The sequence below is a fragment of the Haemaphysalis longicornis genome, unplaced genomic scaffold (assembly GCF_048455015.1).
Source record: "Haemaphysalis longicornis isolate Haplotype H1 unplaced genomic scaffold, Haemaphysalis longicornis Haplotype H1 scaffold_6, whole genome shotgun sequence".
Lineage (NCBI taxonomy): Eukaryota > Metazoa > Arthropoda > Arachnida > Ixodida > Ixodidae > Haemaphysalis > Haemaphysalis longicornis.
The window spans coordinates 61,157,283-61,171,522 of record NW_027526407.1 but is presented as its reverse complement, the minus strand read 5'-3'; the positions used below and the strand labels follow the sequence as shown (position 1 = coordinate 61,171,522).

Sequence of the window (14,240 nt, the reverse complement as noted above, 5' to 3'; positions counted from 1 at the left end):
ATACAACCACTGTAAGAAACTCTATGCATACAACTCTATGGCTAGAACGGCTAGAGTCAGCTAGAGTCATATCAACTAGCGCCCCACGTTGAACAAGTCCTTTCTTGCGTTTTAGCTCGGAAAGGCAGGCATTCTAAATATAAATGACGCAGCGCGTGAGCGCGTTCGGTGCGAAAATACGTCGCCCGCTGAAATAAATGCAGGAGGCACTCACCCGTATGCGCTTTGCTGCACGAATGACAGTTGAGAAGTAACGTCGTAACGTATCATCGCACCGCAAGTTTCGCCGCGCGCATGCAGCGCCGTTTCCTCCCCTGGCGGCCTTTGCTCCCATTTCATTGCCGCACACGGGATGCGCTCTTCCGCAGATTCGCTTGGAGTACGCTGCTTGCTGCTTCGCCGTGATGAAAACTAGCGCGCCTAAGAGGAAAAGACAGGGCTCTAAATATTGTTGTGTAGTTGGGTGCCACAACAGCGTCGCAAACACGAAGGGAAAAGAGCCCATCGTCAAGTTCTATTCGTTTCCCGGCAAGTGGTACGAGACAGACCGCCGAGAAGCCTGGATTAGGGCTGTGCGGCGGAAAAAGTGAGTGACCGTTTCTCTGCCTTTCTCCTGTCATTCAGTAGATGAACTGCAATAAATTACCTTACTTTCTAATAGCTCTGATGGCTCCCCGTGGCTCCCCCAAAAAAACACACGAATATGCAGCAGGCACTTCGTGAACAATGCAAAGAGCGAGAGCCAGGACAACCCAGCCTACCTGCCGACTCTGTTTCCGGATGTTTACAAAAAGCGGCGGGTAAGCGGTGAGAGACACGAAAGGTAAGATGAAGGGTAGAATCAGCCAGATTTCGCACTGACTTATACTCGCCCTGCTTTTACCGCAGGTGGGCAAAGCGGAATCGATCAGCTGCTAGAAATTTGACGTCGCCTCATCCGCCCGTGGAATCCTCACGCGTGGACGTGCTGTCGAACACGTCGGAGGCCGACTGCTCGCCAGAAGCGGATGCGCAATCAAAAGCCTTGGAGCAGGGCTCGCTGCTCTTGACGGAGGTGGAAGTCGACGCTCAGCAGTTTACATTGACTTGCGTCGCGGTTAGTTGTCTTACAACGTGCAGATCGCAGGCTATGTGACCGGTGGCATGTAGCTCACCATGTATAATTGTTTTTCTTCGAACTACACAGGAAACGCAGACAGATCCTGTGTGCTGCAAGGGTCCTTTGCAGCTCATGCTGTCTGCAACCGATGGAACCCATGGGTCCACACAAGTCACTCACGTTGCTCAAGCAGACAAGGTGATTTTTTTTTTGCACTCAAAGCAACATACTTTCAACTCCTTCGATGGGGTAACTAAAAAAATAAATCTACAATTAAATTGTGCACCTGTTAAAATAATAAATTTGTACGCAAAAACGCCCGTGTGTTCGAATTTCGGCACACGTTAAAGATCGTCAGGTGGTCAAAATTAATCCGGAACCCTGCACTACGGCGCGCCTCGTCGTCTGTGTTAAACTTCATAATCAATCAATCACGAAACCACGGTGAAAAGAGGAATCGAGCGAATGCATTCCTAATCAAAATACCTGGGAACAGGTCCGCGATGGTCTTGTTCACGTCCCGCTTGGGTTTTTTCGACGGTTTTCCCCACTGCTGGGGTCTGCTTGTGCAGGTATCGTCAGTTGCCTCATTCACGTAGGCGCACACAGCCGCGGCATGCTTACAGCGGCCGGTTATTCCCGCCTTGCAAGAGCACGTCCCGGAGGCTACGGACCGTGTGTGGGCGCAGATCTGCATGCGAAAAGTCAATTTAGTATCACCACCTTTGTGTACTTAGCCTCTGAGCGCGAATACATTCGACAAGAGCGGTAGAAAGAACACAAAAAAGAGAAAGAGCGTTTACCTTCAGACGCACATCGTAGACGACGTTGTCTTGCACTTGTGAAACGCACTTGGCGTTCAGCTGATGCTCGTCTGCTTGTATTATCTCCTCCACCGCGAACACATGTTTCACGAGTAGCTTTCCTTTCTTCAGGGTCGCCTCCCTAAAAAATAGCTCACAGTTTTCGAGAGGAAGGAAGCCGCAGTAGAATGCCAACGTGTTAGTCGCCATTGAAAGCCAGCAGCGGCCGCACGGCAGCTCGGTGCGCGTACGGCAATCTAGGGCGGTTCTCCGCCGCGCGCAGCGCTGCTAGTATCGCTCCGGCGCGCCACCTGGCCCAGCCGTGCCTCCTGGCTCCCAGCCGTACGCCCGGCCTCCTGCGCTGGAGTGATGATGATGATGATGCTGATTAGTGGCTTTCCCTTTGGATCGGGGCGTCGGTTGTCAGCAACCGACTTGCCAGCTTTATTACGCCTACTCGCCCTACTCCCAGCTAACCTAATAGATTTGCATCCTCCCTCCCATCTCCCTCTCTTCCCTGTTTAAAAACTCATCGCCCCCACCCCCGTTTTTTTCTCCCCTCGCTGTTCTAAATTCTCATCCGTATGATTACTCCGTCTGTGTACTCATCCCTTCCCTACTTTTCCTCCACCACCACTCCAGTCGCCTCTTCGTCACCTCTATGGCCTTGAAGTTGAGGTTCACCCTCGCCCCAAATCCCAAAGCTTCCACCAGCGTCGTTTCCCCCTCACCCCGCGGTGGTCGTATCTCTGTGCAGTTCCTGACAATATGGTCTATAGTTTCCCGATCACTGCCGCAGCACGCACATGTTTCATCCTGCTGCCTATAGCTACCCGTGTATTCCCGGGTTCTCAGGCACCCTTCCCGTGCCTCGAAGAGCAAAGTACTGCCTCTCGTATTGTCATAGAATCCCTCCTTCTTAATTTCCCGTTTCTCTGCCCTATAAGTCTCCAGGGTTTTTTTCGCTTCCATGCTCTGTGCCAACTTCATCGTCTCTGCTGCCTTTACCTGCTTTTTAACTGTTGTGTACACACCACTTTCCCCTACCGAATTTCCGTGCCGCTTGGTCAGCTGTCTGGTTCTCCGTCTCCACCGCGTGTCCACGCTGCTCATATACAGGTACTTAAACACCCTCGCGGCCCATTTATCGTCCTCCATGTCACGAAGTCGCTCCTCAAACTTTATCTTGCTCTGCGCTTCCCTAGCCTCGAAAGACGACCAGCCCATATCCCCTTGTACCGCTTCATTTGTAGTTTTGCTGTGGGCCCCTAGGGCCAATCTGCCTACCGCCCTCTGATTTACCACCAGGCCGGCTTGGGTCTTTGGCTTCATGCACAGAACCGAATTTGCGAAAGTTAATCCTGGTACCATGACCCCTTTCCAGACTCCCCTTACCACCTCGTATTTGCTGTATCCCCAGAGGGCTCTGTTAGTGTCACTAAATAAGGTTCTAACACTAGGCTCTATGCTTCATTATAGCCGCGTTCCGTCTTCCTTTCGTCTTAAGGTGAGCCTCATGCGCCTGCGTATAATCTTCGCTGTCGTTCAGCCATACTCCTAAATATTTATACTCTTTCACCAATGGTATTTCTACTTGCTGCACTGATACTGTTTTGTGCTCCGCGCCGTCGTTAAAGACCATGATCCCCGATTTTTCTCTGCTAAAGGATAGCCCTAGGTGCGTCGCTTCTTCACCGCATATATCCATCAAGCCCTGCATACTTATCCGGTTATCCGCCATCAATAATATGTCGTCTGCATACATTAGTCCCGGAACCCGTTGTTCCACCACCTGCTTGTTTTTCATGTATGATAAGTCGAACCCCAGCGTACTGACTTCTAGCTTCCTTTCTAACCCCGCCATGTAGATCATGAACAGCAGCGGAGAGAGAGGACATCCTTGTTTCAAACCCTTGTATGTGTATACAGGCCTATTGTATGTTATCCCCTCCCACACTATTTGAACTTGGTTCTCCCGGTATAGCTCCCTGAGTAAGCTAATGAATTCGGCCCCAATTCCCTCGTTCTCCAGAATACTCCACAGCCTTTCCATGTCTACATTATCATACGCCGCTTTAATGTCCAGAAAGGCTAACCACAAAGGTCGGTTTTGCATCTTCGCCACCTCTATGCATTGGCTCACCACAAATAAGTTGTCGTCGAGTCTTCTGTCCTTTCAAAACCCATTTTGAAGTTCTCCTAATATCCTATTTTCTTCCACCCACTGCTCTAGTTCGAACTTCACTGCCTGCATTGCTAACCTGTACAGCACTGACGTGACGGTTACTGGCCTATACGAACTCGGGCTTGTCTTGACTCCTTTGCCCTTGTACACCAAGTTCATCCTGCTCATTTGCCACGCGGCCGGTATTGCCTTTTCTTCTATCCTTGTTCTGATGGCTTTTAGTAGCTTTCCCTTGCTCTTTGGTCCTAATTGGTTAATCAACTCCATCGGTATCCCATCTGTGCCTACCGCGGTATTTTTGGGGACCTTTTCCTCAGCTCTTTTCCATTTCAGCTTGTCCCCATCTATCTCCAGACATTCCGGCCTACCCGTCGCGACATCTCTGTGTCGCTGCGGGGCCTCTTCATCCATCTTACCGAACTTCTCCGTGATGATTTTGTGTAGGTATGACAATGCTTCCTCTCCCTTGAGCATCTGTCCCTGCTCGTTTTCTATAGTACCGCCTTCTGTGGGACTCGTGCGTTCCCCTAATGCCTGCACATGATTCCAAAACCTTTTCGGCGCGTCTCTACCCCTCCCTCGTATTTGCGCTACCCATCGCTCGCTGTCCCCCTTTATTTTCGCCTGCACTATTCGTTGCACTTCCTGTTTCATTTGCTTATATTGCTCCCATTTTAGGTCCACCTCTTCCTGCTGTCTCCCTGCCCTCTTGGCCTGTCTGTGATCTCTAGACGCCTGTTTGCGCCTCTCTATCGCATCCTTGATTTCTTTGTTCCACCAGCTTTTGGGTGTTTTCTTTCCTCTCCATCGATTGGCCCCCTCTGCTTTGACTATTTTTTTCCTGCATAGTTTTGATGAGCCTGCCATATCCCCACTCTTCTCCAGGATTTCTTTCTATGTCAGCCTCTATGCTTTTGGCTATAACCGCAATTTGTTTGCTGTAACATTGTGCGCTGCCCCGGTCGACCCGTTTTGTCGCCCCCCAGTTTCCCAAAACCCAGGTTTATGCGCTTGTGGTCACTGCCCAGACTGTGGCCCCCTTCCTCATCTATGGTCATGCCATCCAACCATTCATAGAGTCCCCTGAAATAAGGCAGTAGTCAATACTGGACTGTCTCCTACCACACTCCCATGTAATTTGACCTTCGCATTTTTGTTCCCTATTTACTATGATCAGCTTTTGGGACTCACACATATCTAGCATTAGATTTCCGTTGAAGTCTGTGTACCCGTCTAGATCTTCAATGTGGGCATTCCTGTCCCCTACCAATAGCACCTCCCCGGAACGTTTCAAATCCTCGATGTCCTTTTTTAGACACGCCACCAGTTTTTCGTTTTGTTCTTTGCTATCCTTACCCGTCCATAGATACGCCACCCCTAAAGCCATCTCCCTACCCTCCACTATCCCTTTCACCCACACATGTTCTTTACAGTCTTCTTTCACTCTCTTCCAATTAGCCCCCTGCCGTATAAGCATACCTACTCCTCCGCCTTTTCTCAATCCAGTAGTCCTATTACAACCTTCCCATACATAGTCTCCGATTACCGGAGGTTCTTCCAAGTCTCGTAGGTGCGTCTCGGTCACAGCGTATACCTGGATATCTTCCTCTTCTAGCTGCTTAGTAATCTCCATCCACTTCTCTCTTTTCCTGCCGCCCTGCATGTTTATGTATGCGATCTTCAGTTTCCTTCCTCTCTTCTTTACCCGCCGTCGTCGTCCCTTTCGTTTGCCTGCACTAAACTGCACCGACCCCGCTATCTCACTGTGCTCCTTGCATTTGTCTACACCACCTTCGCAAAAGCCTGTGGCCCCCTAAAAAAGCCACAGTTCGCGCCGCGTGTCGTCTTCCGATGGCTGCTCCCACCTGCCCGCTGAAATGCACTCCGTCACGCTGGAACGCCCTTTTCCGGCCAACCCATCAGACATCCCTGTTGATGTCTACGACAGCGAAACTCAGCTCCTTGCCCAGCTCGCGTATGTCTTGGTTTACCGCTACAACTTCCCTTTCCACATGCACCCCTCTCCCAATGATCTCTGGTACTGTGCTAACGACGACCTGCACATGTGGGCACAGCGTCCGAAGCTCCTTCACCCCCTTTTCCAGTTGCTTGCGCACTCCCGCGCCCCTTCCCTGCAGAACGTCATTGGTTCCTCCTGCGATAATCACTAGGTTCTGCCCCTGCATATTTTCCCACATTTTATCCTTTGCCTTTTCTAACACTACTCTGACCGTCTGCCCCGGGAACACGCCAACCTGCGCTCTCACGTCCTCTCTCACCCGTCCTCTAATCTCCATCTCTGAGTAGCGCATGTTGGAGTCCCCCGCCACAATCACCATGCGTCTTTCTTCCTTTTCCTGGCTGCCCACCGGCGCGGCCACCTGATCCCGCACCGGCTGAGTCAGCGCCAGTACGGGATCGTTTTCCGGCGTGTCGTCTTTGTCCTCCTCCTTTACCTTCTCGGGGTCAAGCCTTGTCGACACACCTGCCTCGTGACCTACGTCCTTCTTTCTCGGGATGTCACCCTTCGTCGCCAGGTTGACCTCCATTTGTGCCAACCTTGCTTCGACTGCCTTTCTCTGCCTTTGTTCATCTTTGAGCTCCTCCTGTAGCTCGCCTACCTGAATCCTGAGTTGCTCCTTTTCTTCCTCGAGCCGGTCGAGGCGCGACGCTAGCACACACACTCTGCACCTGAAGTCCTGCCCTTCCGCGTCCTCGACCGACTCGAACCTCGTCTCCTCGAGCGGGTATTCGTGCTCGCACCCCGTGCACACCACACCCGGCTTCCTCTTCTGAGGCATGGTACTGCCCGTACAAGTCTTGCAAAACCCTGACTTAATTCACTGCCGCGTTCTCGCGCGCTCCCACCCAATCTAACAGTAAGCCGCAACGAGCGATTCTTTGCTATCGCATCAATTATTCTTGCACTAATTACCCACTAGAATCACCAACTAACACGCTTTCCAACCGCCCCGTGCAACAACCGCGCGACACATCTGATTCGGTCACTTCCCTGCGCTAACAACTACCGCTCCTTCAACTAACCCTATTGTCTAAAACTACATCTCTCTTTAAAACCTGGTCAATCTAAAAAAGGAATATGAAATTTCAAACACTTATCCGTTTTCGTCGTCGATGTCTCCGCCGCGCTCTGTACGTCCGCACACATCGACAACACAGAACTGGCGACATGCAGCGCCCCTAGTGGCGGACGCCTCTTCTCTACACAGGAAGTTTGAAGACGACGTCAACGAAGGGAACGCCTCCAGCCACCTCTCTTCAGCGCGTGCTGACGCAAATTCTTCTTGAACAAGTTCCTTACCAACACCTGTACGACACCAGAGATCATTCGACAATGGTATTATCCCCAACGCGCGCCCCGATGTCCCTTCCGCCACCACTCCATCGCAGCTGATCTCCACCACCTCATCTGGCACTGCCCCAAGTTTTCTCGCTTTCGCACATTCACTCCCCCTCACCACGGCACCTTAACTTACATCCACCCAACATCCCTCTCACACGACACTCTCCGAAATCACCATTTATGCCACAGAAAGCGGTCTAGTACGGGCAATTTAGCCGTGGTCTGCACGACTTCTGAAGAGAGCCTTCGAAGACGGCGTCATAAGGACTGTGCTCCGCCCTCCCCATTCCCTTCTTCCCCCCACCTGGCCTTTGGCCTTTCTTTCTAATAAAGTTTACAACAACAACAACGACAACTAACGATGGCGACAACCAGGAGAGTGTCTCGGGCAGTTGTGCGCGAGAGCACGTGCAGCGAGAGGGGCGAACAAGAACGCCAGTCTAGCGCGTGGTGTGCGGGAGCAAGGGACTGCTTCGCTGAGTTGCTAGGAGGCACAAGTTCGCCTTATTAAATTACCTTCACTCACCCCGACTATTTCATCCTCATTCTTGCTACGCGGCAATATAATTGCATTCAAGCTATCCTTTCTGCCACAGGTCGCTTGAATTGCTAAAGGATACAAAATAATGGGTAATTGGGGTCTCAGTCAGCGGATTTTCTTTTCACGGCCTCCTTTTAACACGAAAGTGTTTTATGCCCGGGTACACCAACATCTCACTCATGAGATATCCGTCAGGAAAATGACGTCTCCAGAAAAAGTGCCAATGACGCGGCAGCGCCAGGATTTGAGTCCACGAACTCTCTTGCCGCAACGGGAGGCACAACGTGCTCTGGCAACTATGAACTCACACGTAAACAGCGCTACGAACGCGCCTAATATCCTTCCCTATGACTCATTCAGACGGTGCTGCCGTCTAATTAGCGCATCATGACGCTAATGAGCGCCGACAGTTGGCGCCTCGATGCCAGCACCTTCGTGTAGAGGGGACGCGCGTGAATTGATGGGTCCTCCCCTGCTTACGGCTTTGGCTGGTTTGGGTGATGGCCCCTTGCATAAAAACTGGCATAAAGTGCCTCTGAAAGGCAATGACTGTCTGATGAATGTCGTTCGTGACTGCCTTGGTGCGATGAGAGAGACGCCAGCGGGAAGCGGAGCGCGTTCACGAGTTCACGGTCCAAACCACGAACTGTTACTCGCGTTTTACTAGCTAACTCGCCTCAACGCAAGCGTTTGCCGCACACGCCACGGAGCAGAAAATGGTCGCACCTTTGCCAAAGCGACCCGCCAGCAGGACGTCGCGCGCCAAGCACACCCAAAGACAGCGGCCGACCCGCAAATCATGCTCCTTTTCAAGTGGCTGCAGTTCACTTTCGTGTTTTGCCAATTTCTATTGCAGAGGAATCAACCATAGCTTTTTCTGGGAATCAATTCATTGTTTAAAGTCGTATCGCAGTGCTATCAGTGAATTATCCCTGGCCTACCCTCCCTGGCGGGCACGCGCCCAAAACATTATGGGAATCACCATCATCATCATCGCTTTAGTAGGCGAGCGTGTGCCTCCGCAAATTCAGCAGCAGCCTGGTGTCTTGGTCCAGCCGGCCAACATGGGGTCCAGCAAGCGCGGTCGCAGCACGAAGCAATGGAGCGGAGCAGCTGACACGCGGGCTTCAAAACGCAGCAGCACACGGGAGGCCGGCCGCAACCAGGCAGCAAACACGGGGGCTCCAGGACCCAGCAGCACCGTGAATCCTGGCAAGTCCGCCGCCAATGTGGCCTCCCTCAAGCCCAGTGCATCGACAGAGGGGAAACGGCTGCCCATCAAGGAGCCCACCGTGGCAAAGCTACAAGCCGCAGCCGGAGGAATTGTCGCTGGCCAGCTGCTAGGACAGTCCACGGCGCACGCAGAGGATGGGCCAGAGATAAAAGTCTATGAGTACAATATCGACAAGTGAGCCCAGCACTTCCGCACTTCTGCTCGGTTGATGCTTTTCAAAACATACGGAAGGGGAAAAGATAATCAAAAAACGTAAGGACGGAAAGTTGGGCTAGTTGGTTAGACGATACTGGGTGCATTTTACTAGCGCAAAAGACGGACTACAAGAGTAAGAAAAAGAAAGAGCCGTAGAGCTCAAACTCTACGGCGGATCCTCAGGAAACAGTGCGGCACACTTGAATCATTTGTAGGCCGAAATTATTCCAATAACTGTAACCCTGTCCTAGGATGATTGTAGGCGGCAGGCGCAATCTTATTTTTCTGTGCTATTTTTCTCAATAACGGGGGCGCGAGGTCGTGGGCTCAATTCCCGGCTGCGGCGCCCGCTTTTCCGATGCAGGCGAAAAGCAAAAACGCCCGTGTATACGCGATGTGGTCAAAATTAATCCTGAGCTCTCCACTACGGCGCGCCTCATCGCCCGCGTTGCTTCGGCGCGTTAAACCCCGCAAACAACGACAAATTAATAACGGGGAATTCTGTAAGCATATAAACGCAGCTGATGCTGATGTACGCAGCTGATGTCCATCTGTCCTTCCCTCAGGACGAGGCGTAGACTCACGTCATTACTCCTTGGTTTGCTTAGCGTGTGGTATGGGACCTTCGCCAAACCAGTGCTAGAAGGACATGACGTTCCCTCCTGACGTCACTTGTTCTTGCCACTTTAGAGTGGTATTGCACCCCGCGGCCTATTTGGTAAACAAGAGGCGGTGCTGGCCTCTCAGGTGATACCAAAATTTTAACAAGGAAGTGTTGTATTCCGGGATTTACAAAGATATCACTCACGTCTTATCCGCCCCGGAAGTGACGCCAAAAGAACGAGGCAAGCGGCCTGTAAAGGGTGCACCCCTGCAAACAGGGTCTTTTTGCGGGGAAGCAACCTTTAGTACTAAAGAGTAGGTTATACTTCGGGTTGTTCGTTTTCGGGTTTTATATTTTAACACGAAATAGTTTTATGCCGTGATACACCCAGATTTCACTGACGTCACATCCGTCACGGAAATGACGCCAGTAGACCTTTGCCGAAGCGACCCGCCAGCAGGGCGTTGTTCGCCAAGCACACCCACAAGACAGCCGCCGACTCGCGCAAATCATGCTCTGCTGCAGATTCAGCTGCACATGTCACTGTCGTGTTTTACCGATTCCTATGAAAGAGGAATCAATCACAGTTTTTATTGTTTCGAAGCCACGAGCGGAACACAGGCTAGAGTCACGAAATAATCTTTCAGAGTACCGGTACTGAGACACGCAAGTGAGCAACGGCGGCCATTATGGTGTTTATCAGTGTTACCATATTGCCGCGTCTACGGCCTCGCTCCTGCTTTTGACCGGGTCGCTTGTAAACAACACTGCTCAAGACGTAACAAAACGGCATCTTTGGGCACACTTATGCAGCAAAAATGCAGCGAGTCGCAGTATCTTTGATTCGTGTTGGGAACGACGTCAGTCGCACGCAGCCGCAGAGCTGGGGAGCGCAAGCTAAGGCTACCGCCCTTGAGCGACTAAAACGCATAAAAAAAATGGCGGTGCCCATGAACCGTCGCAGTGTAAACAAATGTCACGTGATGCGAACCGACCAATGAACACGGCGGTGGCACAGAACGATATTAGAGAAGAGTGCCGATACCGTGAAGCCTTATCTAGTGACACTAACATAGACCATGTAGTGGAAAACAAATTTTTTAGACGGTGAGCGTCCAAGCGGCACGCACCGGAACGAACTTTCTTCAGTTGCAAGCCTGACTGAGTGCGTACTCGTGCGGCATGTTAGATATGAGGCAACGCGGTCATAAATTATCAAAGTCGAGGTATAAATGAGCGTGTGGCATCGCCTCGACTGGGCCTGCCTGCCCTTTTACCACGAAAGTGTTTTATTCCGGGATACACAAATATTTGAGTGACGTCATATCCGTCACGGAAGTGACGCCAGTATAACGAAGAAAGCGGCCTGTAAAGGGTGCACCGCGGCACACAGGGTATTCTTGCGGGGAAGCAACCTTTCGAACCAAAGAGTACGTATACTTAGGCTTGTTCGTTTTCAGGTTTTATATTTTAACACGAAAGTGTTTTATAGCGGATACATCAAGATTTCACATACGTCACATCCGTCACGGAAATGACGCCAGTGCACCTTTGCCGAAGCGACCCACCAGCAGGACGTCGCTCACTAAGCACACCCACAAGACAGCCGCCGACCCGCAAATCATGGTCAGCTGCCGATTTCGCTGCGCATTTCACTTTCGTGCTTTACCGATTCTTATGACAGAGAAATCAACCGCAGTTTTTAGGGGCGAAGCTCCTTAAGTCATGGGTCTGTCCATCCCTTGTGTCTCGTGGTACGTGACTGCCGCATGCTTTCGGAGATGTCGCTAAGTGGGCCGCGTTGCACGCGCAAGAACCGGCTGCAACCGGCAGCGCAAACTCGGCACCGGGAGCGCGAGCTTGTCTGTGTTCGCCAACGGAGGCGCGAGCGCACGTGCACTGCGAGGGGGAGATCACACAAATGATCACGCCACGAACGCTGGCAATCGCTCTCGGAGATCGAACGAGACGCAAGGACCTTTGCTCGTTTCCTCTCGTCGTGTTCGGGCACAAGTTCGCCCTAAATAAAAGTTCTTTCTTTACCGTTGTGTCCCATCCTACGTGACAAATTGTGGTGGGGGTGCGGGGTAGTCCTCGATGGCGCGGGGTCTTTCACCAGGTCTGGGCCTGGGAGCATTGACTCCGAAAATAAAAGTTGATTTGTACAATGTACGCACACAGTCTTACGTCTTTCTTAATGATGTAATGGGCGAACTTTCACGGGAGAGTTACGGTTACCGATGATCTCCCCCTCTCGAGCTTCGCCCCACTTATCATCATTCATTCCGTGGATATGGCGTGATTTTTTTTTGCAGGTACGCCGGAAAGACGGTAGGCCACTTGGACAGGACCGAAATGTCGTACATGCCCGCACCGGAGCCGGACAGGCGCTGGTTCCAGCGCAACCTGCAGTGCATTTTTATGGTGACCTTCATCGTGATTGTCGCCGGGCTGATCCTTCTGGACGCGACTAGTGCACCCAACAAGGACTCCAGCCCGGTCTATCCCACGGTACGCCGAGTTCTAGGATTGCTCCATGTTTCTGTAAAGTACGGGCGTGCCGCGTTGGCGTACGCTGCGCGTGTGCATGCCCGCATTGCCACAGCTGCTACTATTTCGGCGATAATTGCTGTACAGTCAAGTCCCCTTATAACGAACTCAACCTTCTCGCTGAATTTGTTCGTTATATCCGAAGTTTGTTATAAGTGCAATAAATCTGTTCCACTCAATGTGAAAGCTGTAGGAAGTGAAGAGCAGGGATTCGCCATAATGAGCTGTACCGCCGTTATCCGCTCACTGCTACCACCCCATGCAATTCAAGTTTCCGCCTTCGCAGTGCTGGCGCGCCCCCTGCCTGAAACTGCGCCAGCGGGAGTTCTGTTCTTTTTGTGCTTGCTTAAATTTCATATGCTGGAGCTGTTTTGCGTCAATTCGAAGGCGCCATTTTTTTTTTTTTTTTGCGGAGCCGCTTTTTTCGCTTACTATCCAACGAACCTTCCTAACTAATCTAACGCGGGCGCCGCAGGTTAATTACGTATATTTTGCCTCGAATGTACCTACAGTTTTCTTTGTGCTAAACAACGTGGACGTGTAGGACAAGCGCCAGCGGTAGACGAGTTTCGAACGCTTATGTCTGTATAAACCGCTTGGCTTTCGAAGACGATCTGGGGTACGCCGCGAACTACAGCGTTACCACGGGACGCCCTGTTGCTCTACTTGGGTCCAGCAAGCGAGCTACGACGACAGGGTGAGCGCCTAAAGTGCTCTGCACTTAATAAGCGTTCTCTGCGCTCGAAAACGCGGAAAGCATACGGTTGGCGCACTGACACGGCTGCGGACATCGCCTGGACGGCGCGTGTCGATAACAGGGCGCTAGATGCAGCAGTGAAGCGAAGTTTACCGCTCGCTTGCCGGAATAGAACTCCTTGCCCGAAAAGCAGTTTGACAAGCGAAAGAATAGCTCATAATATATGCATAAATGTCCTGTGAATTGTCGTTTGGGCCGTTGCGCTTTTTGGTTGATGGTATAGGCATTGATCTTGGAGCTCAGGATCTTCCCTCTGTCTTTAAACATTTTAGAGATTGTCGACTTGGATAGATCGGACTCTCTAACCAGGTCGCAGTTTTTTGCTCCTTGCGTAACATCGTTCACAATGTCCTAAGAGAACAACCGATGACACGTCAGCGGCACTCGACGTGCTTTGGCTTCGTGGCACACATTTCAGGTTGCTTCCAGTTTTTTTTCCATTTTTTTTCTCGGTGGAACCGGGAGGAACCGACATGGTTCCAACATAGATCCAACGACGACGTCGTCTTTTTTTACATTTTCGCTCTCTTTGGTTTTATTTAGTTGACTGCAACCAGCTCTGTTGGCAAGTCGGATCCCCGCGCAAGTTCATTTGACGCTTCGCGTATCGGAAACCCGATCAAGTGGCGACTGCGAATCCCAGTCGTGGTCCGGCGATAGTCGATCGTTCGCTGTGCCCGAGTTGCACCCTCGCGACAGTTTGTTATCATCATCATCATCATCATCATCATCATCATCAGCGTCGTTGTCGTCATCATCATCATCATGCTGTCTACGCCCACTGCAGGATAGAGGCCTTTCCCAACGATCCCACATTATCCCGGCCCTGTGCTATATGCGACCAATTTATCCCCGCAAACTTCTTGATCTCATCTGCCCACCTAACTTTCTGCCGCCCCCTGCCACGC

At 51.5% G+C, this 14,240-nt stretch overlaps 1 protein-coding gene across 4 annotated transcripts in view; it reads left to right on the top strand.

Annotated features, from left to right (window-relative positions):
* Positions 1-283: 283 nt before the first annotated feature.
* LOC144142787 (uncharacterized) overlaps positions 284-14,240 on the top strand; it is a 37,035-nt gene continuing 23,078 nt past the window's right edge. For 2 of the 4 annotated variants that reach the window (XR_013317044.1, XM_077674512.1), the window contains exons 1-5: positions 288-586; positions 662-823; positions 889-1,096; positions 1,187-1,297; positions 12,341-12,536. Coding sequence is in view for 3 of the 4 variants with exons in the window: in XM_077674512.1 (XP_077530638.1) it covers positions 405-586; positions 662-823; positions 889-1,096; positions 1,187-1,297; positions 12,341-12,499 (822 nt within the window). In the remaining variant the exon portion in view is untranslated. Of the gene's footprint in view, positions 587-661; positions 824-888; positions 1,097-1,186; positions 1,298-12,340; positions 12,537-14,240 lie in introns of all 4 variants that reach the window. The other 2 variants (XM_077674514.1, XM_077674511.1) reach the window with 2 other exon arrangements.